The sequence below is a fragment of the Emydura macquarii genome, unplaced genomic scaffold, assembly GCF_026122565.2.
Source record: "Emydura macquarii macquarii isolate MOO-44397 ecotype Brisbane River unplaced genomic scaffold, CSIRO-AGI_Emac_v2 contig_3506, whole genome shotgun sequence".
Classification (NCBI taxonomy): domain Eukaryota; kingdom Metazoa; phylum Chordata; order Testudines; family Chelidae; genus Emydura; species Emydura macquarii.
Genome location: NW_027133643.1, coordinates 6,975,681 through 7,003,397, shown reverse-complemented (window position 1 = coordinate 7,003,397; position 27,717 = coordinate 6,975,681). Strand labels below are relative to the sequence as shown.

The 27,717-nt window shown below is 42.9% G+C and overlaps 1 protein-coding gene across 1 annotated transcript in view; it reads left to right on the top strand.

Annotated features, from left to right (window-relative positions):
- The first annotated feature begins 373 nt into the window (after positions 1-373).
- The window catches only part of FYB2 (FYN binding protein 2), a 38,008-nt gene continuing 10,664 nt past the window's right edge, over positions 374-27,717 (top strand). Inside the window, exons 1-12 of the mRNA XM_067535558.1 lie at positions 374-495; positions 8,478-9,264; positions 10,394-10,588; positions 12,871-12,904; positions 18,156-18,256; positions 18,917-18,948; positions 21,046-21,077; positions 22,695-22,785; positions 23,164-23,308; positions 25,625-25,751; positions 25,848-25,891; positions 27,605-27,674. Of these exons, the coding sequence (XP_067391659.1) occupies positions 487-495; positions 8,478-9,264; positions 10,394-10,588; positions 12,871-12,904; positions 18,156-18,256; positions 18,917-18,948; positions 21,046-21,077; positions 22,695-22,785; positions 23,164-23,308; positions 25,625-25,751; positions 25,848-25,891; positions 27,605-27,674 (1,667 nt within the window). The 5' untranslated portion in view covers positions 374-486. The remainder of the gene's footprint in view (positions 496-8,477; positions 9,265-10,393; positions 10,589-12,870; positions 12,905-18,155; positions 18,257-18,916; positions 18,949-21,045; positions 21,078-22,694; positions 22,786-23,163; positions 23,309-25,624; positions 25,752-25,847; positions 25,892-27,604; positions 27,675-27,717) is intronic.

Genomic DNA, 27,717 nt, shown 5'->3' with positions numbered 1-27,717 from the left:
AGACATGGGGGGAGCAAATCTACCACAGGGCTCAGATTGCAGGCTGGCTCCTGGCCTGCTTCTTGCCACTTCAGACTCTGAGGCTGTGAAAGGTTCTGAGGTGCCACATTCATCCAGCCCATTCCTACTTCCCCAGGTTTGACCCCTTGCTGCCGTAGCTAAGTGCCAATACCCAGCGTTTTGTCCTTGGCAGGTCTCTGAACCGGGAAGTCAAGCCGAGCTGTCTCCAGGTGAAGATATTCTGCACTCCCCTCTCCCTGAGGGATTGGCTGGGGAGGAGCACACGTGCTGCAGGTGTGCTGGGTTGTGTAGCCTGTGCAGGGCCCCACCTTCTTCTGTCTTCTACTCCTACAGCTTTCTGCAGTGCAATTGCTAGCAGCTGCTGGGGAGAGAGAGGAAGTGAATCTCTGCAGAGGCTGGCTGGAGACAGTGAGAGTAAAACATGCTACACAGCTGAGCTGTTTGGGTGTGGGGAGTGGAGAAGATATGGAAGTGGTGAGTATTGTCATGTTGGTGCTGTTGCCTTTTGGCTTTGCAGTGCTAATGGGTGAAGTGTTTGCTGCTTGTCTTTTTTGCTCTGGGCTGTAGTTTCAGGGGCAACAGGTGTGGAAATAACTTTCTGACTTCTGAGCACTGCCTGAGGGGTACATTCCAGACAGCCTGTCTGCCCTGGGCTGCTGGGTCATGCTGGTTAGCTGAGGGTCTCTTTCTTGTCCTGTGCCTATGGTAGAAATAGTGTCACTTGCGGGTTTGGAAGAAACTTCAGATGGGGGCGTTTGTGTCCTCCACTATCTCTTCCTGTCTCTCCGAGTTCTGATATCAGCGTGCACTGAGCGCCGCCTCTCTGTTTGCTCAAAAGCAGGAGTGGGTTCATAGAAAAAACCTAGCTAGCTAGCAGATATTTCCTGGGCTGCTCTATTTCACAACAAGATGTGCTTAGGATGAATGTGGCAAATCTCCAGCTGGCTGTCCTGAGTGTATCAAGAAGGGTCAGAGTGCAGTTGGGCTTTAACAAGATAAGCTCCTTTGATTCATTTTCTGTTCAGACTTTACCAACCAATAACTTTCACAAAGGGGAGTGCAATCCGGCTTCTCAAATCTGTCATTTGTACGTCTCTGTGGGGGGTTACACTTTATTAATACCAACATACATATAGAAGATAATTGGCCATTTAATATAGAATGGTGGTAGCTAGACACGATCACCAGCACCAAGATCCCTAGTTGTTCCTCTTTCTAAGAAAGCAAAACAAAGGGGCTGTATCTTTTTTTATGAGGAGGTATTGAATAGCAATTTATTTGCAAGGGGGAAGTCAGTCTAACTTTAATCTCCCTTCTCCAACCCCTTCATAAGCTAAAAAACACCAGTAGTTCCTAAGCCTGAGAATGAATGTATGTTTCCTTTTTTAAGTTGGTGCTGTACTTGCTAAGCCTATTACAACTACAGCTGGGCAAATAATTAATTGAATACGTGCTGCAAATTTCTGGCAGTCTTTTAAATATAAAACATTTGTAAATTCTCTTTCATTGCTTGAGAGGCTCTAATTTATAGCGAACTGCCTCTGACCACAGCTTTGAGGCCTTTCATGTGCTCTCAAAGGGATGAATGACATGGAGACTTAGTATGACAGGGACTGCTATCTTGTACCGAGAACTGTGCTGAAGAAGGGAGGTGCTGCTTTAAGTCTGCACCATGCTTAGCACTGTGGTTAGCCACCTGGTCCATCCGAGCGTGACTGACCTTTGTCACAGAGGCTGAAGCTGTGCAAAACGTTCGTATTGAATGTTGGACCCACTCGGATCAGTCTGAGGTTTGAAAGGGTCCTGGTTCTGACAGGAGGATGTTTACATAGCTAAAACGCCTGTGAATCTTACCAGGACACCTTAGTTCTTCTCCTTTCGGCACCCAATATTCCCTGGGAGCCCAGTGGCTTTCACCCTGCTGGGTCCCTGGGAGTGTCAGGTGGCCAGTCTCCCATTTTGTATCTTTTGGAGACAGGCCTGTACCGCTCCTGAAAAATCACCTGGGGCTTTTGGAAGCCCTAGGAAAAGACCTGACCATTTAGGGTTGTCAGCCTTGATTTTACTTTTTATTGACATGAAGATCTCCTTCCCTCCCTGCACAGAGCAGGAGGAGTACCTGGCTCTCGCCAGACTGTGCTTACCCCACCCCCCCAGTTGCCCCAGGAAGGAGGGATCTGTACCTGTGGGGTGGGGGGTATAGGCTGCTTACCTCCTCTTGTGTGGGGGACTTTCTGATACTCATTGCAGTGGAGAAGCCCGGCTGCTGCCCCCACCCACACGCTTACCCGCCGCACAGCACCCGCCTCTCCTGCTCCAGCCCCGCAGCCTAGTGCTGGCTCGGGTGAGATGGCCTCACCCCCAGCCAGGGGATAGCGGGGGCAGCTCTTCCTGGTCAGCCACAGCTCCTCGCCTGCCCCTGGGCTCTGTCCACCCACCCCTCAGAGCCTCCTGCACCCCCCACCCCTTGCGCTTTGTGGAGGGCTCCCCCAGCCGGCGCCCAGGGGCCTCGCACCCCCACCCTCCCTGCCTTGGTACGCCACTGGATACAAGAAGTGATTCTGAATGACGACAGTCAATGTCAAAATACAATAAGATTGATTTCTACCCAATTTTGCGGACGTTTTCCTTTATTTATGGGTTTACAGATGTCGTTAAAATTGTACTTTTTTTTTTTTTATTATTAACTGTCCGTAAATTTATGGATGGTTGGCAATCCTGTGACAGCAACTGGACAGAAAAATGCAGCCTTTACCCCTGCAGCAGTTTTTATATTGTCAAATGGCAGGTGGGCCGGGGGGGGGTTCACTTCTAAGTTCCTCATGAGACTTACTCTGAGGCCTGGAACTGAAACTCCCTATCTCTGTGAATGCTTGATTCCTAGGGAGCCCTGAGGCTATTTTATTCATTTAAATGGAATGCATGGGCCAAGGGTGTTATCATAACCTAGTCAGAGAGCGACGTTCAACACTTTAAAACAAGGTTTCGGTTTGTTGTACAGAGACCTCAACCTGCACAGCACCATGGCAAACACCATTAAAAATCCCTTTAACCTTTTAGTAAGGAAGCAGAAAAGAAAGGAAAACAGTGAAAATGTTCTGAAATGTAAACTATTAAGTAAGGCTTCCATTTTCATGACGTCCCTGGTTCCCTTCCCTTTGCACTGGAGAGGTTTTTTTAGAAGGAGAAAACCCCTTGTTTGACAGTCTCTTAGATAGTATGAAAAGCGGTACTAACTGTCCTTTTGTGAAGAGGGGAGAGAAAAGAACAGCAAGTATAGAAAACACAGCTTCTGTGTGTGGTGTTGACTCTCACTCGCAGCCTCACTGCTGGTGAAACACAGGCCTAGCACATGGTCTTATCGGTCCCGTTGAGACCTGGCAAACTTGTACCAAGATTGGGCTGCTTGGAGCATTGTTGTTAATTGCCTCTTTCTGGTCACAGGTTTACAGCAGGGTTGCAAAAATGCTGTCTTGTCAGCTAAGCCAGACTCCTGTGAAACCGAAGGAAAAAGGGGTGAGATTGGAAAGAAAAGAAACAAGGGAAGGAAGGAAAAGCCCACTGGCGGGGTGGGAGGAAGAGAGAGACGCAGTCTCACCTCCCAGGTAGTGGGTGTGTCAAATGGCTTCCTCTCTGGCCTGATCTGGTCAGGACCTCTCTCAAGAGTAGGGTGAGGAAGACCTGGAGTCCTGAGGGAGAGGGGGCAGGCACAGCAGCAACCGTAATGGTGAAACTCCCTCCAGTAGCCAATTCCCTCTCCAGCCCCTTCAGTCTTTCTTGAAGGACCCCCACCTGGGAGTGATGGACAGAATATTCTGTCGTCGTTATTTTGTCCACCAATCAGGCCAACATCTTAATTTTGCTTCTCCGATTTCTGGTTCCATGCTCTTTTTGTTTACCAGGCATGATCTTTGAACAAAGTCCTTGAGTTATACCCACAGGTCTTTGTGTTGGGACCGATTTCATTCTTGGTCTCCCTTTTGCAACTTTTCCCACCAGCATTTATTGTTTCTAGGTCATTGCGACATCTTATGAAATTGCACTCACTTTTTTACCCCTGAACACATAATTAGGTTACATTTGTAGACCCCGTTATCACAACAGTACCATGCTAACATCTTCACAGGGTATGTGCTCTGCCTGTGGCATTCTTGTTGGAGCCAGAGTGTTTTCCATTCCTACCACATTGTGCGTATTGGTCATTATCATAGGGTGTGGTTCAAGCTATTTCCTACTCTCTTCCAGAAATTCATGGGGATTTGGGGAAGCAGTGAACCTCAAGACAACTGGTAGCTTAGTGGGAGTGCTGGACCATGATGGATTCCATTGTGAAACTGACCTCTCTAGGATTTGCCTAGCTAGCATGTGCTTGAGATGGGCTTTCTTTTTTTATTAAAGAGCCTCTCCTGCCCTTCTCTCTATCACCATCATTAAATTTTGAATTCTACAGTATCCTCATTGAGACTTGGTCTTGTCTCCATCATGTGCACCACCCCAGTGCATAGAATGTTAGATCTGTTCAAGTGTGTTGTAATATTTCATAAATAGACATAATATTCGTGAATATGCTGTTGTGAATGTATGGGGGTAGCCAGGACTTATTTTTCAGCAGGGCCTGTGGCTGACTCGGATGAGCCTGATGGAAAAACAAGCATTTCCGTCTTCCAGTCATGTGACTGTAAGCCAGACGTTCAGGAAAGCGACCAGCTGAGAAATTTAGCTGCCCAATGCTCCTGTTGCCAAGGTAGCTTAAGCAGAGCATTGGCAGCAGCTTATTTGTTGGGCATCTCAGCGTGTCGGGCAACTGGAGTGTCAACAGCAGAAGCAATCAATTGGGTGGGCCTGCTTTCAAAGTGGGTGGGCCATGGCCCACCCGTAGCTACGCCCCTGCATGAATGATTTACCCAGCTCTAGTATATACGGTAGTGCCAAGTGTGCCTTTCTCTGCTGCATGGGCATACAAAGAGTAGAAAGTACCAATTACCTGAATCTGACTAGGTTTGTGACATTTGTGCATTTCCTTTTCAAGAAGAGGGCGGGGGATAAGAGGGGTATGGCTGCAGTTAGCATAGAAATGTTATAAGGCTTTAACAACATCTGCACTTAAGCACTCTTTGTTTCTGGATCCCTTGTTTGCAAAGTGGAAAAATAGCATCTCGGCAAAGAACACAGACACTTAGAGAAGCCAGGGTGAAACTCGATAGCCTGTCAATTAATTAAGCAAAGTGCTTATAGTTGCCATTACAAGGCAAGAGAAATAACCTAAGGGAAAGAGGGATTTGTATTCACATCCATTTTAATTAAGAAACCGGTGAAGAGAGGGATGACACAGTACAGAAGACAGAACTGTTAACCCTTGCCATCCCAGGTTGATGGCCCAGTAGATGGTTAACAAACAGATGTGGGTTTATGACTTCTGTACTTTGTACCAAAAAGATCAGTTTTGCCTAACATGATGATAGCATTTATAAGTACAAAAATACTTGTTTCCTCTTCTACAGTTGCGTATGTCTAATGGTATTAATGAGAAACTGGGTAATGCATTTCAGGGGTTTCATGTATTTAAGGAGCTATCAACAATGTCCTTCAGCTGTAGCTTCAGTATACACAGCTGCTTAGTGAGCAAGCAACAGAAACTGTGGCACCTTATTTTGTCCCAATGTCTGTTTGGTGCAATCCTGGCTCTCTGTGGTGACTTGGATAGAGGGTGAATCACTTTTCTCTCTTTCTGGAAATCTCTATTGCCTCAAAACTCCATAATAGACTAGTCTAGTGTCTCCTAGTGCACCACTCAGCTGGCCCCTAATCTGAAATATAATTGAAGCAATTCAAACCCTCCTTCAGGGGTAGGTTCTTTATGTTGTACACTGTCATGTGACAGAAGTAAGATTACTGAAAGGGGTTATTCAAGAGAAATTGTCAGTGTTTAATAAATTGTGTGATTAAATAAAATTCAGTAAAACCTCAGTGTGCTATTCATCTGTTCTGCCTTAATGTTAAGGGTCTAAAAACATTTTCCCTCCCAGAAGAATGAAGTTCTGTCCTAAATTATTTTGTCCAATTTCCTCATTAGACAGGTTCTCATGAAGTATCACAATTCTTTGCATTGAAGTAAATAGTTAAACTGGTTCACCTAATGTAATCATAGCACGTAACAAGCTTTATAGAGCAGTTCAAGGACTTGAGTAGCTCATAAATTTGACGTCAGGTTCTCTTTAGTTCTGCTTAGGACTGAATTCATTAAGTGTATTGCAAATAAAAATCACAGACTCCTTATTTTTCATCATGGGACAGCAAAATGCCTGGAACAAAATTCTCCTGCCTGGATAACTTATCTTTTCTACCCCATGTTGTGTGTTCATTGGGCGCACTCAATTAATAGTGGTGATATAAAAACGGAGGATCAAGGCATGTGTTGGAAATCTGATACAAGTTCCATGCTGCACCAACATGAGAGAAAAGGAGCATAAAATTTGGCCCTAAGTATTATCATGCATGAAGTTCCACTGAGGTCAATAGGACCAGTCATGAGTGAGGGATGCAAGATTTGTGCAATAATGCAGAGGACCTTAATGGATAGGACAGTTCATCTTGTAATACGTTTTCTAAGAAGGAGACACGTCATTGTGGACTCGGTGTTGTCAGCTGCTCTGGGCTGCAGCCTGTGACTGTTTCAAGTCCTTAGAATAAATTAGTTTTCTTAATGTCAGTTAGCTTGTATCACTTCTAGCACTTACAACATAGGAGTGCGGTAGAGGGGGAGGTAATGAAACAACTTAGCGCTTGAAAAATACTAGTTTTGAGTCTTGGTACTAGTTCTGATTGATTCTTTTTTACATCTGGGGGCAGATTCACTGAAATCAATGGATCTATGACCAACTTACACGAGCTGAGGACACGCCATTACTGTTTTCCCCCCACTCCTATTCAGTGTATGCAGCTGCCTTGTTTATATCCCCACAGTTGTGTGTAAATGAAATTTCCCTTGATCTGAAGAAATCTTTTGGCTCAGGTACTACTCTGTTAACTGTGCCTCTCTGGTAAGAGTGCGTCCGTACCTCTCAGAACTCCCTCTAGGACTTTCCTCTCGCTGTGCATTATTCAGAAGGGTTGAATCCATGAAGTCTGAGTATCCTCTGGTGCCGTTGTCTTTAATGGAATATTGGTGTGTTCAGTGCCTTGCAGGATAGTAATGAGTGTAACCAAGCAACTATTTTCCAACCTGTGCCTATGCAGGTCCAGTGTAGCTGTAGCTGTTTCAGTCCCAGATATTAGAGAGAGACAAGGTGAGTGAGGAAATATCTTTTACTGGACCAACTTCTGTTGGTGAGAGAGACAAGCTTTTGAGTTCTTCCTCAGGTCTGGGAAAGGAACTCCCAGGGTCAGCAAAATGCAAGGTGGATCAGATTGTTTAGCATAAGTTGTTAACACACATTGTAAGGGACCATTCAAGGTAGAGTGGCCCATTAATACCTCTGCAGTCACAGGACAAAAAGAGGGGCTAAGAGGTTACAGATTATTGTAATAAACCATAAATCCAGGATCTCTGTTCATTCCATGATCTTTAGTGTTTAGCAGGCTAATGATTTTAAGTTTCCCAGGCATGTCTTTTGAAAGTGTTGTGCATTCCTTTCAGGATGAGAACTGATAAATCAGATATAGTGTTTGCTTTATGGAAAGTGTTCACCCACAGGTGATGAGTGTTTTTTGTCTCTCCTGTGTGAGTGCATTCAAGAGTGTTGTGATGGTCTCACTTCACCCACACAGTTGTTATGGGACATTTAGTGCATTGGCTGAGGTACACCACATGTTGTGATAGGCATATGTAGGATCCATGGATCTCGAAAGGTCTATTTGGAGGGTTTTGATCACTGTAGCAGTGGAGATTATGCAAAACCTGCCGACATCTATTGTTCCAACGGGGTCTGGTGCCGCTTTGAGTTGACGTATTGTGGTCTGTGAACTTGGGAAGTCTGGGAACTTGCTTCTGAGGATAAACTTGGAGAGACTGGGGGAGTTGTTTGAGGCCAGAAGTGGGGATTCAGGATGGGGTCCCTATTGAATATGGGTTGTAGTTCAATATCCCCTGTGGATTCCAGTGTGGGGTGGCAGGTGACAATTAAGAATGTATGGTCAGTGGGGGTTTTATTTCTGTATTGAACCAGGTTTTCTTGGGGTATTTGGGTGGCCCGTTCTGTGATGTGATCTACTTCTCTGGTGGACTGTCCTTGCTTGGCAAAAGCTTTTCTCACACCAACAGAAGTTGGCCCAATAAAAGATATTACCTTACCCCCTTTGTGTCTCTATGCAAGTCACTGTTATTGTTTCCTCCTTTTGGAGAGGAACATTTTATAACGTGCTATTAAATTATAATCCACTTTCCCCCAAATTAACCATATGAACTAACTGTTGCCTCTTTGGAGAATGACCTTTTTGCAACTTTCCCCCTCCTTTAGGAAGGCATAAGTGACTTCAGAGCACTCCGCGCAAAATTTCAAAATGATTCCGATTTTTCAAATACTGTGCTACGACCAGCGAAGAAGCCTCCTGTGGAAACATTACACCAACCAAGCACTGACACTAAGAGTGTGTCCAGTCCCAGAATCCTAAAGGAAGGAAAAATACTGGTACCTGAACAAGAGAGAGAACAATTTTGTTATGCTCTGCAAAGCCTGGAGCTAAGGCAGTCCAAACCTTTGGTGTTGCCTAGAGTCAAGCATGGCAACTTGTGTCTAGCAGGGAAGAATGAAGATCCAAAAAGTAAAGTTTTTGAGGGAGCCCTTTGTGGAGATGCACCTCCCAGAGGAGAGAAACCCCGTCCGACTTCTTGCGTTTATCAGCAGGCAGCTGTTAGTACCAATGCAGAGGAAGCACCGTTAAACTCCTTCCGTCATACTCTGCAGATCTGGGAAAGTGCTTCAACTCCGAATGATAGAAAGGGTGCAGTGCTTCTGCCACCGCAGTGTGTAAATGGGAATTGTTCCGCTCAGCCGCGGGTTCTGAACACTACCATCGCAGCAGAGAGCAGCAAAATGGGAAGTGCTGGGAAGCAGCAAGTACTGGATTTCTCCACCCAAAAGAACTCTGTACCACACAATAGAACTCCTGTACTTCCCCAGACTTCTTCATCTCCCCTTCCAGGCAGAGGAGACAAGAGCGCTGAGCAAAGCACTAAGGTGACTGGATTCTCTCAGCTTTCTTATGATCCACACAAGCCAAGTGAGATCTCTCAGTATCTGAAAGGTAAATCCATCATCTCAGCGTTGTTACAGGGTATGTATGTGGCAGGTTCCAGCTGTGACTTTCATTCCACCAGTTTTGAGGCTTGGTCATCAGAACATTAATATAGATCCAAAAGATGGAGCATTTAGGATCAGTTTTGGACGTGTACCTAAATGCCTTCCAGAGGAAAAAAAGAGTTTTCTCGTGTTGCTTTGACTGGATAAGATCCAGTACTGATATTTAGGGGTGCACAAAACTGATCAATAATTTGGGTAAGAAAAGATGAGTAACTGGCTAACGAGGTCCTTTCAAACTGTGCACGGGGGCAGTTCAAGTTCTTGCAACAGGGTTGAGGAAGAAGAGTGTGTTTTTCATTTGAGTCAGTTTGCCTGTCATTACTTACCACTCAGCATTGGACAGACTGGATTCTTATGTCATGGTATTCATGTTTCATATGCTCTGCAATACATCCCTTAATTTTTTATCTATAAAGGTAACTCCTGCGGATTCAAACCGGCTCCACTTTTAATCAAATATGTACACTCCCCAACTTTGGGAAGTTTAGTTTCAAACAATGAGTGTGGTCTCTCCTGTTGGGTATTTCTTCTAGAAACATAGTATCCGGGAGGCATTGAGCCGCAAATTCATTTTATCAGCTTCAGATTGAGTGCCAAAATATTGAAAAGATTAAATTTTTTGTTTATTCTGGGAAAGCTACCTTATTGGAACTCCATATTGAAAACAGTTACACTGCTAAAGTCTAGAAAATTAAAAACTTATTGGCACAGAAAATTAATTCAATATTTTCCCAACAAATCAAGAAAAAATCACCATAAAATGTGGCCAATTGTATACAAATCTGAAGACCCCCCCCCCCCCCCCCCCCCCCCCCCCCCCCCAAAAAAAAAAAAAAAAAAAAAGCACTCTGCTTTTTTATTGACACTTGTTCTATAGCACCACTGAAAAATCATGAGGCCCCATGCTGAGTAAGTTCTATGTATAACCTGAGAACAGGCACATTTTAATTGGGAAGGAAGCTGTGGTAAAAACTGGTAGGAATGTCAATCTATGTGTAAATAGTTCTACATGGATTTTTACTTGAAATGGAGAGATAATTACTGACTCTATCTTGTGGATCTTTTACAAATAGCATCGAAACCTTTCCTCCATCACGCCGGCACAGAAAAACAACTTGATGTCAAGAATAGTAAGATTCCAAAAATTAAACCACTTCCTTCAATTGAATCTCTTGGTTCCCCTCCAAAGAAACCTCTGAGGCCTCCCAAAGTAAATCTCTGTGCCTTCCGGCATTCGGATCCACCTGTCAGAAGAAGAAATGAAACTGGTAAGAGATTTTATTTGTCTTAGTTTCTAGCAGAGCTGGTTGAAAGCGCTTTTGATTTTAAGTTTTCCATCAGAAAATGCAGTTTCATGAGAGACCTCGTCTGCACTGAGCTACACATTGCAGTGAAATGCAGTCTGCGTCCACGCTCACTGTGGTGTGTAGCAAACGTGGCAGTGAAAGGTTTCAGTAGGGAAAAGCAGGGGGTAAAAGCCGTACAGGGAGCGGCCAGAGCCTTTCCCCACTGCTTCCCTGCTACAAGAGCCTTTCCTCACTGCCAGAGCCTTTCATTGCAGTGGTTCAAGACCTGCCTCTCCAAGCAGCAGTCGTTAATGGTGTCTAGAAATTTTATCTCTGCATCCCATCCTGAGGTGACGTTCTCAGTCAATATGAGGATAGTTGAAATCCCCCACTAGTATTGGGTTTTCTGTCTTTGTAGCCTCTCTACTCTCCCTGAGCATTCCACAATCACCATCCTGTTCAGGTGGACTGTAGTGTATATCCCTGCTGCTATCCTCTTGTTGTTCAAGCGTGGAGTTTCTTCTATCCATAGAGATTCTGTGGTACAGTTTGATTCATTTTCAGATTTTCACTATATTAGACTATGCTTTCTTTCGCATATAGTGCCACTCCCCCACCAACCGACTCTGCAACTCCTGTATATTTGGTAGCCTCATATTACTGTGTCTCATTGATTATCATTGTTCCATCAAGTTTCTGTGATGCCTATTATATCAGTATCCTCATTTAAAACAGGCGCTCAAGTTCATCCATCTTATTATTTAGACTTCATTCGTGTGCAAGCACTTGCAAAAATTGTCGATATTTAGTTGTTGGCCTTCATGTGATGTAACTGAATGGGATTCTTTTTCGTTTGACTGTTTTCTTTTCAGCCCCAACTATAGGCCTAGCTTGACCCAAGTAATTGGATGTGGGTGAGGCCTTATTTATTAACCTCCCTGATCCTGCCTCCCAAGAAGCAAGTTAGACACAGAATGTCTATACAAGCTAAAATGAGGGGGAACGCTCAAGGAACCATTTACAATGGGCATATAAACCTGGAACATAAGAGGGGGGAGTGAATAAGTCCTGCCCATACAGAGTATTCTGTATGGGGATTGGTTCCTACAAAGTGACCAAAGCAATCCCAAAACATGCAAGGCGTAAATGTTGTTTATAAAGGAAGAAGTTTGCTGTGTAACTTTGGAATTTTGGTAAGCCCTGTACCCATCCCCTATGCTTGAGCCTGATCAACTCAAGTGTAGTTTCATTGTATGCCTATAAGTTTGAAGTCAAACTGAGTTCTTGGGAACTGAATGAGTATGGTCTCAGAGGCTACTGATTCAATAGGTTCTTAGAAGCCACCTCAACACTTACCTGTACTTTATCAACTTCTATCTTCTCCTTTTTACTAAGCTACAGAGTATCCCCTTTAAAGAATTCTCCTCTAAGGGATGCATCTTTCTAAACCATGTGTTTCTCTGCATCTGCCAGTTTTCCCCCACCGTTAGTTTAAAAACACCTCTAAGCCTTTTTAAAATTTACATGTCAGCAATCTTGTTCTGTTTTTGGTTTAGGTGGAGCCCCTCCTTCCTGTATAGGCTCCTCCTTCCCCAAAAGGTTCCTCAGTTCTTAATACATCTAAATCCCTCCTCTGAACACCATCTTCTCATCCACACGTGGAGACCCTACAGTTCTGCCTGTCTACCTGGCCCTGTATGTGAAACTGGAAGCATTTCAAAGAATGCTACTGTGGAGGGTCCTGTACTTTAATCTCTTGCCCTAGTAGCCTAAATTTGGCCTCCAGGACGTCTCTTACCTTTCTCTATGTCATTGGTAGCTACATTTACCACAACCACTGGTTCCTCACCAGCACATAAATCTGTCTCCATGTATTGAGAGATCCACAACCTTCGCACCCTGCAGGTAAGTCTCCTTGTCATCTCAAACCCAATTATCTAGATTTCTAATGATTGAATCCCCCCATTATTATTACCTCTTTCCTAATAACTGGGGTTATTAGGAAAGCCTAAGGGCATTGCCTGGAAATAGGGAATAACTGCACACAGGATGATATGTACAGACAAAAGTTTTTAATTTTAATGTTTATACCTGGAAATTTGTATTTCAATACCCCTCTTTGTCATGTGGTCCTTCATATATCTCAGTCTCTCTGACTACTGTGCTACTCAACCCATTATCCTGTTCCACTGTAGTCTCATGTTCAATGTAATAGTAACTCTATTTTGTTTGCCACTTGCCAAACACTGTTGTTTTATCTGCAGCTGCTGCAGAAGAGGACTACATGATTCCTGAAAAGTAAGTGTGAATTTAACTTTATGGGCTACAAAAACATATAAATGCACTAAAGGAAGCAATAGTTCCTGTAGGAATTTTAAACTCTTGTACTGAAGATGGGACACACTTGTAAACAACAAATTTCTACTTTTATAATTCCATTATGCACAATTCTTGCATTTAAATGATATAGAAAGAATCCTCCAGATGCAAGCACATTGTGAAATGTGTGTGGATTCACTAAATTACATTTCTGACTGGTATAACTTCTGTTTCAAAAACGCCTGGGTGGCTGAAGGTATTAATAACGGGAGTTCCTTCTCCCTATATTATCTGTTTTTAATATAACTCAGACAGGTCACTGAATAGGCTTTACTTGTTGCCAGTGTGAATTGAGTTGGTGGACTTTATCCAGCTCCTTGTAGACACACACACATCCCAAATGCACCATCATATCTGACACTCTTATTGGTGGCCTATTTGCTGAGTCTAAGATATGAATGGCGAGCAACCATCTACCCCTCTCATCTTTAGGTGAGGTCCTGGTGGACACATACAATATGATCTTAAAAAGCTTACACAAGCTATAAACGTTACAATAATAGAGGAAAGAAAGTTACAAAATTCCCCAAAGTCCTTAAAGTGTCATGAGGTGGTAACTGGAGATGTTTGAACCTGGGAGAGCTAGGTTCATAGGTGGCTTGTGCACTGACCTTGCAGAAAAGAAAGAGCTTAAAAAAAATTGCTTAGACCAGGAGACCTTGCTCTCTTCATCTGTCCTGTGCTCTTTATGAACATTATTGAAAGGCTAGACTTTATTTATTTATTTATTTAAAATCAAGCTGGTTCTTGGTGGTAGTTCTTTGTTTAACCTGCAGCAAACACTACATTACACACTTTCTGACAAGCTGTCTTCTGGTTTCAAAGCAGATTGTTCACCACCCACACATGTGCGTGCGTGTGTGTATCTCCTCCCACCCACATCATTTCCCACATTCTCCAGCTTTAGCAGTGAAATGCTTTGATAATTGTTGCTGAAACAAAGACCTAGCATAATCTGCAGGTGCTGGAGATTTCCTGTTATCCTTATCTGTCAGCAGAAAAGAATTTTGATCTTTCGTTCTATTTATGCAGCAAGCACAGACTAAGGTGCATGAGATTTTGCTCCCCCCCCCCGATATTTTTTTGTTTATACTTGTGCGCTCTTTGGAGTGGGATTTGTATTGCTAGTGTTCTCAACTGGCCACCTCATTGGTACATCTTTGAATCTGGAGCAGTGCATTCTTAGGGCCTCATTCCTAGGTACTGAGGACTTACTTGTATGCTTAAAGGTAAGCAGTTTAAGTCCCTTGCAGAACTGTGCCCAAAGACTTAAAGAAATAAAAATAGAGAATCTAAAGCATGGTCCCCAAACTCTTTTTTTTATCCCGTCTCTCCCTTTACTCTTGTCTGTGTGTGTGTCCCACCAGATGGGGTTGGGAGCAGGGCCACAGTCGGGGGGCTGGGCCCTGGGCAGCTGTGGCTGCGGCAGGGAACGGGGGGCAGGACTGGAGAAGAACTTGGGGCAGAGCGGGGCTGGGTAGTGCTCCCTCCCCTCCCCCACTGTGGGCGTTGGCCCGGGCACTGCCACGCCCCCCCCAACATTCCTCTGCACCCCCACAGCGAGGCATGCCCCACTGTTTGGGGACCTCTTGTCTAAGGCAAAGTGTCCACATTAATAACCCTAATTTGGCAGGGGGGGGAGTCATCATCCAGGTGGAGATTCCAACTAAATGTTGACAATAGAAGCTGAGGTTTGCATCAGTTGATGCTTTCAAGGTTAATTCCTGCTTCAGTGCGTCAGCTATACCAGCTATACCAATTGCTAAAGCAGGGTTACTTCAGAGTGTAGGCAAGGCCTTGGATCCTTCCTTGTACTGGCTGTACAAGGGGACTCAGATGAGGAGCCTATGGGCTGGAGAGGGAAGAGATGGGGTTGGCCAGAAGGAATCCATCTTGGAGTGGGTAGGTACAGATGGGGGCAGAAGGGGCATATTCTCCTTCAGAACCTAGAATGGAACCCAAGATTTTGGAGTTTCAACATTCCTGTGAGGAAATATCTGTGAACCCCCTGGCAAAGTGCCTTATCTCTGCTGGTTGCTTTCCCTCATAGAGGATGCTATGACTATCAGACATTTAGCACAAGTGGCAGAAGGCTGTGTGGTAGACCTAAAGGATCCAACCCTGCTGATGGCCCTCGTGGATATGAATGTTTCCATGTGATGGAATTATTTTTTTCAGTTTGCTTATTTTAAAAACCTTGGAAAGTACATACAAAAAACACGCTGAACACATGAAGCTGGCAAAGCTAAGCATTGAAACAGTAGGAAATGCCAGAATTGAAGTTGCCTGTTGACCCTTAATTTGGACTCCGGTGTACATGCATTATGATTAGAGTTTTATTACATAATCAAATATGATTTTTTTTCCAAAGGACCCCAGTGGAAAGTGCACATTTTGATTTGTCTGCTTGCAACCGTTCAAAAACCTTATGCAAATACATTTACACCTATAGGTGGTTCACCATTTATTTGACTTTGCTGTTAGTTGAACAATTACATCACAAATAAGAAAGTCAAGTGGTAATTCGGTGCCCTTACTGGAAAACTGGAACTGTACAGAAAAGGAGTGAGTAGCTCCAGTGGGGAAAAGCAAATACCATATACATATCAATATCTATTTTGCTTTTGGGTGTGAATGTTCATATGGACAATCACTTTTTTTCTCATGAATATGCATGAATGACTAAACAAAAAAAAGGGAATAAAATGGCTGAATTGAAAATTCATGTACTTCCCCACTGTGTTGTTTTAATGAGTGTAATTGTAGTTTTCAATCCATTACAATAAATACCACACACATTCTAAATGTCACTGGTGCAATCAGTTTATAAATTAACCAAGTTTCCTTATACATGCCAAGCAGGAAGAGACTTTATTTTTCACGTGCCCCACTGTATATTACCAATATAATTCTTGTGTTTTGGAAATTAAACTGTCTAAGTAATATATTGCAGCAAGGATTAGTTACCTTGGACTCCTAATATGATATATAGTAGGTTGTTTTTAATATTTTACAGTGGAATTATCTAACTTGAGTTGCAATTTAGCCTGCCCACATAAAGACCAAGTTACTGGTCTTCACGTAAATAGAAACTCCTGAGGAATGTGTAGAAATCTACCACTGTGTCATCCCCACCCTACAACCTGGGTCCAGAACAGAAGGTAGCATCCATGCTTCTTTTACTGACCAACATTCTCACAGCACTTGAAATGAGATCACTTCACATGACCAAAACTGTGCCTGTAAGTAGACCAAGTCACAGTAGTGTTCTCGGGTCCCACCATGATCATTTAGGGATGTGGAAGGTGTAGTGGTCACAGGGCTGCTGACATCTGTCCCCTCTCTAAATGCACCCCCCTCAGATGTTAGGTCATATGGTATTACCTCTCCCGAGAGGGAATCAGATAATTCTGCAGCTCCTAGCAGGTCCCTCTGGATTCTGTGCCCGTCGTTCCTCCTTTTAGGCATCTGTCACCAGACAACCTGCTTAAACCAAAGTATTTAATCTTAGCAGTACAATAAAACAGAGGAGAACTTTAAAACAACAAGCCATCTATTCTATACCCATGTCTAGCTCACCTAAAGCTCAACTATCAGGGCTGGTGGCCAGGCAGGACTAGATACTTCAGCACCCTAGAGGGTCCTGGTGTCAGCCTGAACACATCACTAACACCACCCCCCAACCACTATTACCTTAATCGCGGGAGAGTCCATTTTTATCCAGCTGGAAATCCTGTGTCTTCTACAATCCCTGCATGGCAAAAGAAGGTTTATAGCTTGCCTGGAGGCTAGGGGTAGAATCCCCATAGCTAATAATAGCTCAAGCACTGTTTCTGAATGATCCTGAAGTGTTCATCAGGACCAGGGATCTTTTCAAGCAATTGTTTTGCTGCTTGCTCGTGTTTTCCAACAGTCCCGTTGTTCAACCTGGTACAGTGGTACAGTAACCACCCCAATAACCTGTCCACGAGGGTGAATTTCACTGTGGGAAATGTTCATCATGCAGGATGTCAGAGGATGCCCCTATGCTGGGAGAGCGGGAGGAGCACAGGGTGGCTAGACCCCTTGAAAAGGAAATATTGGGGAGAGTGAATCCTTTTCTCCCCCCCCCCCCCATTGTTTCCACTTCCACAATATCTCATGTTAGCAAGAGCAGGACATGGCTATGCTCCACCCTGTGTGCAAGCAGAAAGAGGGGCAGAGACAAGAGTGGGATCTGGTGGAGGGGCTGGAGCAGCTGCTGCAGTGCATGAGATCAGGTAAATACAGGTAAGGCTCCTGGTCCCACTTTCCAGCCACCACAGCTTTTCCATGGGGACACCCAGCCTGGGAGAGAGACAGGAGCACGTGAACCAATTGCCAGGGTGGGGTGGGAGAAATGACGGGGCACTGGCATCTGGGCAGGGGACAGGAGTTGTCGGCATACAGGCACCAGTTGATAGGGATAGGAGGTGCACAGGGTACTTGTACCTAGGTGCTGTACAAATGCAGAACAAAAAGACAGTCCCTTACAATCTAAGTATAAGGCGAAAGATGACAGATGGATACAGAGAGACCAATGGGGGAATACAAGGAAACAATGACACACTATTGGTCAGCACGACATGCAGTGGATTCTGTGCACAAGCAGTCTAGTAGTGTGTTCTAGGCTCTTCCCATCAGTGCTCGGGATTGCCATGAATAATTTCCCAGGTGATCTGATCTACTGACTGGCAAAGTTTTTGGTGATGTAAGGTGTCCATAAATTCACTTAAAGTGCAGTGAATGTTGGTCAATAAGAGAGGCATGGCAGCTGCCTTTTGTTCTGAGCTCAGGTTGTGAGGTGAGGGGGCTAGGAGATACACTGGTAGACGTCTATACATCCCTCATGAGTTTCTGTCTACACAAAGCCCAGTAACTTGGTCTTTATATGGGCAAGGTGAATTTCAACTGAAGTTATCCTATGGCTCATTTCCTGGTTAAATATTTAACATTTTAGAGTACATGTAGCATGAGACACGGTGCATCTTAGCACAGGCCTCTTAATTAAAATAGAAGTCCCTAGTTATAATTAATTTCTCATGGATTGTATGCTGAAGTTCTTCAAGATTCATTCATTTATTCTGTAGGATTTTCAAAAAAAAACAAACCAACCCCAAAACCTGCTGTTTTCCCCCCTCTTTCTCTCCAGTGCTGAATCTGAAGAACTACATAACTATGAAGAAACCATATCGTACCTGAAACAATCTGGGAACTCTCTAACCTCGTGTGCCATTCAGGACATTGCCGACTGTGAGTCTGTTAAGCCAATTAATGTGCATAGTGTGTGGGATGTAACTACTTTTTAAAGGAAACCGTAGTTCTGTGGAAGTGCCGGGGAGTAGGGGCAAAAGAGGTGAAGTTAACTTGGCAGACTTCAGCCTCTTTGTTTTCTGAGAAGGGGAGAGGTGCCACTCCCAATGCATGGAACTCTTCCCGCTCCCTAAGACGTATGCCAGCTTAGTTACCATCTCTCTCTTTCTCTTTGCCTTTCTTGTTCTGTCAGGCTTATTCTTGTGCTTTCTTTCTTTGCTCCCCTTCCTGGTGGCTCTTCCTCCTGTTTCCCCTTGATGGAAAACAACTTATTTAAACAGGGTTGTGGCTGGGGCAGGCCATATCTTCACCTGTGCTTGATCTAAGGGTCATGAAAAGCTTGGGCCTGACAGGTCTCATGTTGCAGCCTGGTGGGTGTGAGCGAGCCAATCTTTATGGAACTGACAGTGGGCCATTGGGCCCTAAAGTGGATGTTTGTCCCCACATAGACTAGAGTACCATGGCTGAATATGTGGACCAGTCTTCTCTATACCCACAGTTCCCTTTCTCAGGCTGTAGTTGAATGGCTTTAAAACTGTGGACGATTGTATATCCTGAACATGCTAAAATGCAGTAATTATTTATAAATCTGATTTCTAGTACCTAGGACAGGAATCCAAGAACATATCAAGGTAGGTCATTTTCTGCAACCCTCACCTGATATAGATAGATCTGTCAAGACTTGATAGTACTATGTTTTGATGTCTTGGAAACTTCTGACTATTGTATCCTCCACATAAAAGGATTTTCTGTGGGGGCTCTGGAGACTTATGTGCCCATCCCATTGAATCTGTGGAACCAATTTCCTTTGAAAATAGTAGCCTCACTCTTCTGACATTTAACAAAGTGGTGATGCAATCTAAATTTAACAGCATGTTTTATATCAAACAGGTCTTGAATAAGTTTGAGTTTTAAAATCCTATAAAGGAGATGCCAGAAAACTAGTCTGTAAGCCTCTATCAAAGATAGGAGGACACTGGTAATTCTCTATACAAAGGCTTGATGGCAAAACCTGTGTTCACACAGCAACATATTTAGCCATTGGTTGATGGGTCTGGAAAAAAATAATTCAACTGGTGTCAGAAAATATTTCTTATGGGTGTGATTAATGATTCTGTTATGCATGAAAGGAAATCAGGTGGGGCCCCATAACCTTTGAAATTCTTAAGTGAGATTCTAAGAAGGCAAATGACTACCTTTTACTTTCAAAAGAGCTTATTTGTTTTACCTGAGAGAGTTCCAGTTTCAAATTTTAGCTCTGAACTGAAAAGTGATCAATTTGTCCAGGATATATCATCATATTTCAAGGGACTTATCTACAATGCAGTAAGATAAGGAAGAGATTTGGCTTTTTTTTTTTTTTTTTTTTTTTTTAAATGGTCAAAAAAACTAATTTTATTTAGAAAGATTGTATGAAACAAAACTAATATCTAAAAGATTAGGCCCTCCAGCACATGCTTGACTTTACTCCTGTGAGTAATTTCATTGTCCACTAGCTTCCTTATTTTTTTTTATTACATAAAAATTACATAAAAATTACATTTTTTTATTACATGGGGTAGATTGCACCCTCAGCAAGTTTGCGGACGACACTAAGCTGGGGGGAGTGGTAGATACCCTGCAAGGTAGGGATAGGATACAGAGTGACCTAAACAAACTGGAGGATTGGGCCAAAAGAAATCTAATGAGGTTCAACAAAGAAAAGTGCAGAGTCCTCCACTTAGGAAGAAAGAATCCCATGCACAGCTATAGACTGGGGACCGACGAGCTGGGCAGCAGCTCTGCAGAAAAGGACCTGGGGGTAACGGTGGATAAAAAGCTGGATATGAGTCAGCAGTGTGCCCTGGTTGGCAAGAAGGCCAATGGCATATTGGGCTGCATTAGGAGGGGCATTGCTAGCAGGTCACGGGAAGTGATTATTCCCCTCTATTCGGCATTGGTGAGGCCGCATTTAGAATATTGTGTCCAGTTTTGGGCCCCCCAATACAAAAAGGATGTGGACAAGTTGGAGAGAGTGCAGCGGAGGGCAACAAAAATGGTTAGGGGGCTGGAGCACAGGACTTATGAGGAGAGGCTGAGGGAACTGGGCTTGTTTAGTCTGCAAAAGAGAAGAGTGAGGGGGGATTTGATAGCGGCCTTTAACTACCTGAAAGGGGGTTCTAGGGAGGATGGGGCTAGGCTGTTCTCGGTGGTGGCAGATGACAGAACAAGGAGCAACGGTCTCAAGTTGCAGGGAGGGAGGTCTAGGTTGGACATTAGGAAAAAATTTTTTACTAGGAGGGTGGTGAAGCACTGGAATGGGTTACCTAGGGAGGTGGTGGAATCTCCATCCTTAGAGGTTTTTAAGCTGCGGCTTGACAAAGCCCTGGTTGGGATGATATAGCAGAGGTTAGTCCTGCTTTGAGCAGGGGGTTGGACTAGATGACCTCCTGAGGTCCCTTCCAACTCTAATATTCTATGATTCTATGATTCTATGATAAGGAATTACTCAGGTCAATATGCACATCTTTTTTCAAAAAACTGCTTTTATTCTAGAATGTAATGGAAAGATCTTGTTTTTACTAATCATACAGCTCATTTCCAAAGGCAGCCCACAACATGGGTTAATGTTTGTACAGAAACACACTTTAAAATATCAAATATTGAGTGGCACCAGGCATTCTGTAAAGCTTGTCTTCTTGCTGAATGAGGCATAATAAGTGGAGGTTTTTTCCTTTCTTTTTCAATAGACTCAGAAAAGTTTTCTGTTTGCCACATCCAGGTAACGTCTTCCTTTATTTGAATCATGTTTTATTTCCCCTCGTCTAAGAACTGGTTTATCAAAAAGAAATGGCCTTTTGAGCTCTGTTTTAGACCTGGATGAATAACCCAAAGGTATTCCCAGAATATTTTATTTGAGAAATACAGTGAAATTCCACAAACACACTTGTGAATATAATTCTATTTTCTGGCAACTTTCAAGGCTTCAAATTCCATTTTTGTTCTGCTTTGGAACAAAAACAAAACCACTCAAACGGTTTTCCAAAAAAACCAGAATTGTGTCAAAATGTCTTCCTTGCCCCTCCCCTGTACCCCGGAAAACCTGAGCTTTTTTGATGTGGGAACGGAAGAGAGACTGACTCTATAGCCTAGGAGAACCAGGTTCAAGTCCCCACTCTGCTTGATTCAGAGTGATTTGGGATGACACAACTCTGCTCTGAATTGGGCAGAGTAGGGACTCTCCGACCTCTCTCTAGAAAGTCACCAGAGAGCCCTGAACCCAGAACAAAACAACTTTGAAAAGACATTTTTCATCAAAATCGATATGTCTCCACAAAACATTTCAATTTCACTGAAATTTCATTTAATTGAAAATGTTCCAACCAGCTCTACTTAGGAATTATTTGTACAGCTTTTTAACTAGATGTGATGAAGGAAAAAGGCAACTTTGAAATTCCCCCTGGACTATTTTCAGAGTAAAAATACATACTTCAAACACAACAGTAAATGTAATTACTGTAGCTTGGTAACTTGCTTGCTTTAATGGAGATTGCTTTAGCACATTATAAATTGGAATATTTTTGGTAAATGTGTAACTCATGTGGGGGGAAAAAAGATAATTTGGGACTAGAATGAGGGGAGACACAGGAGTGGCTTGGGTATTTGGAGGAAAGCCGAAATGATTTCACAAGTGAGCCTATCTGAAAGTGGGTCTTGGGATTATATAGTAGGGTGTGAGGGCAGTTTTAGAGGGGAGTGTGAAAGGGATGGAGTAGACAAGGAGATTTCTGTTGGAGTCAGGAACCAAAGAGGGAGATGGCGATTGCTTGAGTGAGAGCAAAGCAGTGCCAGATCAGGGTATGTGACGTGCATTCGAGCAGAAACAAATGTGTCCGAATTGGTTCACCCATCCTAATACATGTCTGATGTGGTGAAGGTTGGAATTAAACACCAAGTGAGCCAGTCAAGCTGACGAGATAAATATAGGAGAGGTGACAGGAATTATGTTCTGATAACCCAGAAGGTGGTTGGTTGTGCATTTCCTCATCTTTCTCTCACCAGTCGTGCTTTGTTTTTTAGTTGACAAGACTTTTCTGTATAGTTCAGAGTTACTGTAAAAAAGCTGAACCAGGGTCAGCCATATGAAACCACCAATAAATTACTTCATTTGAGCATGCCTGACCCAGGTGAGATCATCAGCAATGGATCTAGTCTATGTGCTGCCCGTTGCCAAAAAAAGTCCAATCCTCCTAGCTTGTTGTCATTCAAATTGTGAACAGTATATGGTCAACACAATACAGCATCATATCTTTCCTGACAAATAGAGTAGGAGAGAGATGCTGTGTATTAACACATATGTCTTATCCTTGGCTTGAGTTAGCATCTTTTAATATTTCAGTGCTGAAAGAGTCACAGAGGATGAAAAAGAGGAAAAATCGAAATGGGATCTTGATAGAGAAAGGCAACAGCAAGTGAAAAAAATGTTCAAGGTAATATGTCATTGAGATGCCCCTTATAAACTTAGGTGCACTGTTGGGTTGGACAATGGGAGGGACTAAGGTCTGATGCAGATTTTGTTTTTAAAGCACACAGTGAAACTAGCTCTTGGCACAGGGATTGGAAGCAGTTAGTCACCCAAACGAGGCTAGTTTATGGAATTTGAAATATTTTGTTTCCACCCTTTAGTGATGTTAAATGTTTAGTAATGACTGATATTATTTATGTTGCGGAGTTGTATATAATCGATTACACCTCTGGTCTGATATAGTGCGTTGTTAATTTGCCTATCATTTTTTTTTTCAAATTACTTGTAAATTAAGAATCCGATTGAAGCACTGCTCTAACCACGTCTATATGTCTCTTGTTAGATTAGTGGTAGTGAGGATATGCTACATAAATCACAAATAAATGAAGACAACAAAAGTGGGAAGAACAAGCTACAAGTTAAGCAGGGAGACGCAACTGACATCATCCGAACTGGGAAGTGGCTGGCAAAAGATGGAGTAGAACATTGTGAGTATCATTGCCTTTGTTTCATTATACTGTTTCTTCAAACTTCTGTTTTGTTGTTTTGCCTAAAATCTCTAAGGCCTTTTCTACATGAGCAAGTCAAATTGGTTTAATGTAAGGTGTAATTTTAAACCAATTTAGTTAAAGTAGCATAAAATGCTGCGTAGACACTAATACTTTTTTAGACTACCTTATTGTAAGTTAGCAATCTGTTCAAATTAGATTGTCTGTCTATTTTTAGCAGATTGTCTTGACTTGGGGGTGTTGAACAGAGCTGTACAAGTAACTGATTTTTTCAACTCTCTGGAAGTTCTTTGAAAAATCAAAGTTTTGTTTTGAATTGAACAAAAACCAAATTTTTTCAGAATTTTCAGTGAATCAAAAGAAGCTTAAAAAAATTTCAGGTCAAACAAAATGCATTTTTATGTTGGGCATTAACATCCTTTGGATCATGTGCAGCTCCTATTGAAAGCCATTAGCATGTCACAGTAGGATTTGTCAGGTAGGAGTGAGAAATGCAGTACTGCTTGGCTCTCTGTGATAGGATTTTCCATTCAAAGACCAAATGTAAATTGGTCTTACCTGTGAGTAATTATCTCAGTTCATTCCTGAGCAGGATAATATTTTTAAACCACTCTGCTTAACTTTGCTGCTACTAACAGTGACTGTTCAGGATTGAACTGTAGATAATGATTGATCTCTTGAATGGCTGGAGTTTGGGTGGAATTTTCAGTATTGTTCAAGGTTGGCCTGTCTCTGCTTCCATTGATGTAAATGGGAGCAGAGTTAGGCCAATGCTGGATGGTGCTTTTGAAAAATCAGAGGGACTAAAAGTGAGAAGTCAGTTTTGCTCAGAAGCATTATGACGAATTTCATAATATGGGTAGAGATGTGTCAGTGTTGCACATTTCTGGTGTGGCAGCTTGAACATGGATGCATCCATTTGAAAATGTTAGTTGCTTTTGGCTCTGTCTCTTATGTTTCTTTGTTAATCCAACCCTTTTTTCCTACAAACTCATTTAAGGCCTAACTAGGTTTGGCATGCTGGTCAGTTGACCACTGTCAAATATTGTCATATATTCCAGCAAGGGAGCCCTGAAGGAGGTGGCAGCCTACCTTTTTGATTGCATCTTGGTGCCTTTCTTCTTAAAACCACACACACACACACAGAGAGAGAGAGAGAGAGCCATTTAATTGATTTACATTTTTCTGAGTTACTTAGCTGGAGTTGTATTAACTTGTCTTTTGAAATTAACCATAAGTATCTATCTAAGGCTAAGCCTATTGGAGACCATAAAGTCTTAATCTTTTTTTGGCTACTGTTCTAATAAATTAGTGCTTTAAAATATTTTACCATTTTGACAGTATTTAACCATTATTTTCAGGCTGTAAGAAAACCACGGGCCATAACTTTGAACACACACAGTCTTTTTTTTTTTTTTTTTTTTTTTATAGTTGCCACAAATTTGAGTTGCTCTGCAAGCTTGTGCGCCAGGTTTTAACACCCGTCACTCAGATTTGACCCAGCTTTCCTCTGCCATGACTGAGAGGCAGCTGAGCCAAATTTGGTGATTGGAGGGGGGAGGGGATTTACAAACTACTGACCACACTAAAACCTCCTCTTCAACAAACCGGGGCTACAACTTTTGATCCAAAAAAAATCACTACTTTTGTATGGCTTTACCTATACTTGACTAGTAAATGTATCCGTTATTTTTGGATGAGTCAAATTCCCATCCCTAGACCTAACATTGTTGGAGGAGTGTCTATTAAGCTGGCAAATTTCTTTTTTTACCTAATTGAAACACAGTTCACATACTTCATTTTCCTAACTGTCAGTAGAAGAGACATTTGCTAAAATCACAAATGAGATTTATTTTTTTCCTCTACCATAATCTGCGGGTATATTCCCCATGCATAACTAATCTATCAATCTTTACTCCCTAGCCATACCCACTCTGCCAAAGATACTGCCAATTCAATCCCTTCATTGATTTCAGTAAATGCTCATAGATTTTTTTTATTTTTTAAATCCTATTTTGGTTCTTGCAGTTGAAAAAATTTCACTGCTGAGAGCTGCAGGGACTGAGCAAACTAGTAAATCTCTAAAACAAGTCTTTAAGACTCTTTGCTTTGCTTTTCTTTCAAAGCACCTTAGAGCAATCAAAGACCCTTCTGAACTCCTAGATCTAAGGAAGTTTGGCTTCCTCTGCAGCCTGTTTATTGTGACATCAACAAGAGTTCTTAAAGATGATCATCCTTGACCTGATAGCAGATGATCAGAAGAGCTTCTAAGGCAAGACACTGTTTTATTTTCAGCTGGCTATGTGTGCCTGGGTGCCTCGAAAGTGGATGAAGACATGGTGGCTTTGAGGCAAGGGATTCTGACGCCAATGCAGACATCAGAGGATGTGTATGATGATGTAGAAGGCGTACAGAGTGCAGTGTGAGTACATGCGAATGACTAGGTTTTGAAATGTCTTGTAAAACCTGTAATATAGTAAACTGATCTATAAACCTGTCTTTACACTTCATTTTCTAGGAGTCAAGCCTCTGATACCTTTAGCTCGTTCACTTCAGATAGCTGTAAGTATGGCAGAGTTGGGAAGTTTGAATTTGGGGATCATTCATTGCCTCATTTAGAAAGGTATCTTGTGCCTGGAGTGGCGCTCACCCCAGTAAAAAGGCGTTGCACAATGCCTTATGCTACAGTTAACCCCACACTAAGGCCCGGTCCTCTGCAAAGTTCCCAGTCAACCCAAGAAAATGGGCAGGGCACTAGGACCTCTGCCGAGACAAGGAAAGAATTTTTCCCTTACCTATAGGCTGGAGTAGCAGCTGCAATGCACAGCCTAACTGCAGTAGTAGGCTCTGTGACTTGAGCATTATTTAGTCATGATCTCCAACCCTTATGTAATTCTGCTACGCTTTGCATGGCTTGGTTTACACCTTATGCGTGGGCACTCCCAAACCTGCCCCTATTCCTTTCTTTTCTTCTTCCTCCTTCCCCACCTCTGGAACTGCCCTGGTTTCACCTCTATGTGGGAACCTCCACGTCCACGGAATTGGAGACAGGATCATCCACCAATATATTGTTGCAGCTTCCCTCAAGTTCCCTAGGCCGTATGGATGCGCTGTAGTGAATTTCACCCACAGACATCTGTCTGAACCCAGTCTAAGGCGTGGTCTACGCTGCCAGCAAAATTTGGCAGCAGTCAATGGGAGATACGCAAGCTACATACAGTAGCTTGCGTATCTCCCGTAGACTTCCTAAATTCTAATTAGCGCAGTGTCCCCACTATGCTGCGCCGATGGGAAATGCCCTCCCCTTGATGCAGTGTTAATCTTTTTGCGTGGGTGGATTTATTGAGTTGACTTCCATATTGATTGAGCGCGTCTCCACTGCCGCTCAATCGATCCTGCAAAATCAATCCTGTACTGCCGACAATGCCACCGGCAGTGTAGACATAACCTAGGCAGTTGTAGTTAAAGTTGCCAAGTTCACATTAATAGGAGTCAGACTCACGAATGCCCTAATTAAACCTATCACTTTTCTGATAGTGTGATAGATCTTTCTTAGTGGGATTCATAGCGTGATGTGACAGCAATCTCATGTTAGTGCAATATTATCCTAATAATGTCATTAATTGGATGAATTTTGATAGTTCAATACATCTATCTTTGCAGCTTGTATGCAAGTTCTGTTTTATGCCTCAGGCTGTACAATTTTAGCTACTTCCTGTTTTTTAATACATTTTTCTAGCAACTAGAACATTATCAATTTTAAAAAGAAAATAGGTTTACAAAGAATGGCATGTGCATTGAGTCAACCGCGGAGTGTTCAACATATGTATAAATACAATGAGTGTTCTTGGATTCCTTTATTGATCAGTACCATTCCATCTGCCTGGAGCAGCCCATTTCCAGATGTTTGCTGAATGGTCAGCAGTGTGACAAGTGTACATCTGGGAACAAATGGCCTCTTGTAATGTAGAGTACCACATACATTTGCAAGCTAGAGGGCATGATTCCCAGCTCACGTAGACATTGACGCCAGTGCTCCTCTAAGCTAGCACAGTAAAAACAGAAGTGTAGTAGTGGCGGCATAGACTGGCTGTCCTGTGTTCATACAGGGTTCAGGTGCGAGCTGGGAATCCCACCGCTAGCACACAGCGCTCCATAGGCTATGTCTACACTAAGTGGTTCTCCTCTTCTAGGGCTAAATTTGTTCTCTTTAGCAGATCTTTAAGATTATTGCCATTGAATGTGATGTGTGAATACGTCTGTCTTGTGTTTAAGTTTCAGAAGACAATTGTGATGAAACATATGAGGATATTCATAATGGGGACTATAATCCAACCAAACTGGAGTGAGTTGTCATTTATGTGCCTTTGCCTTCAAGCAGCTGAATG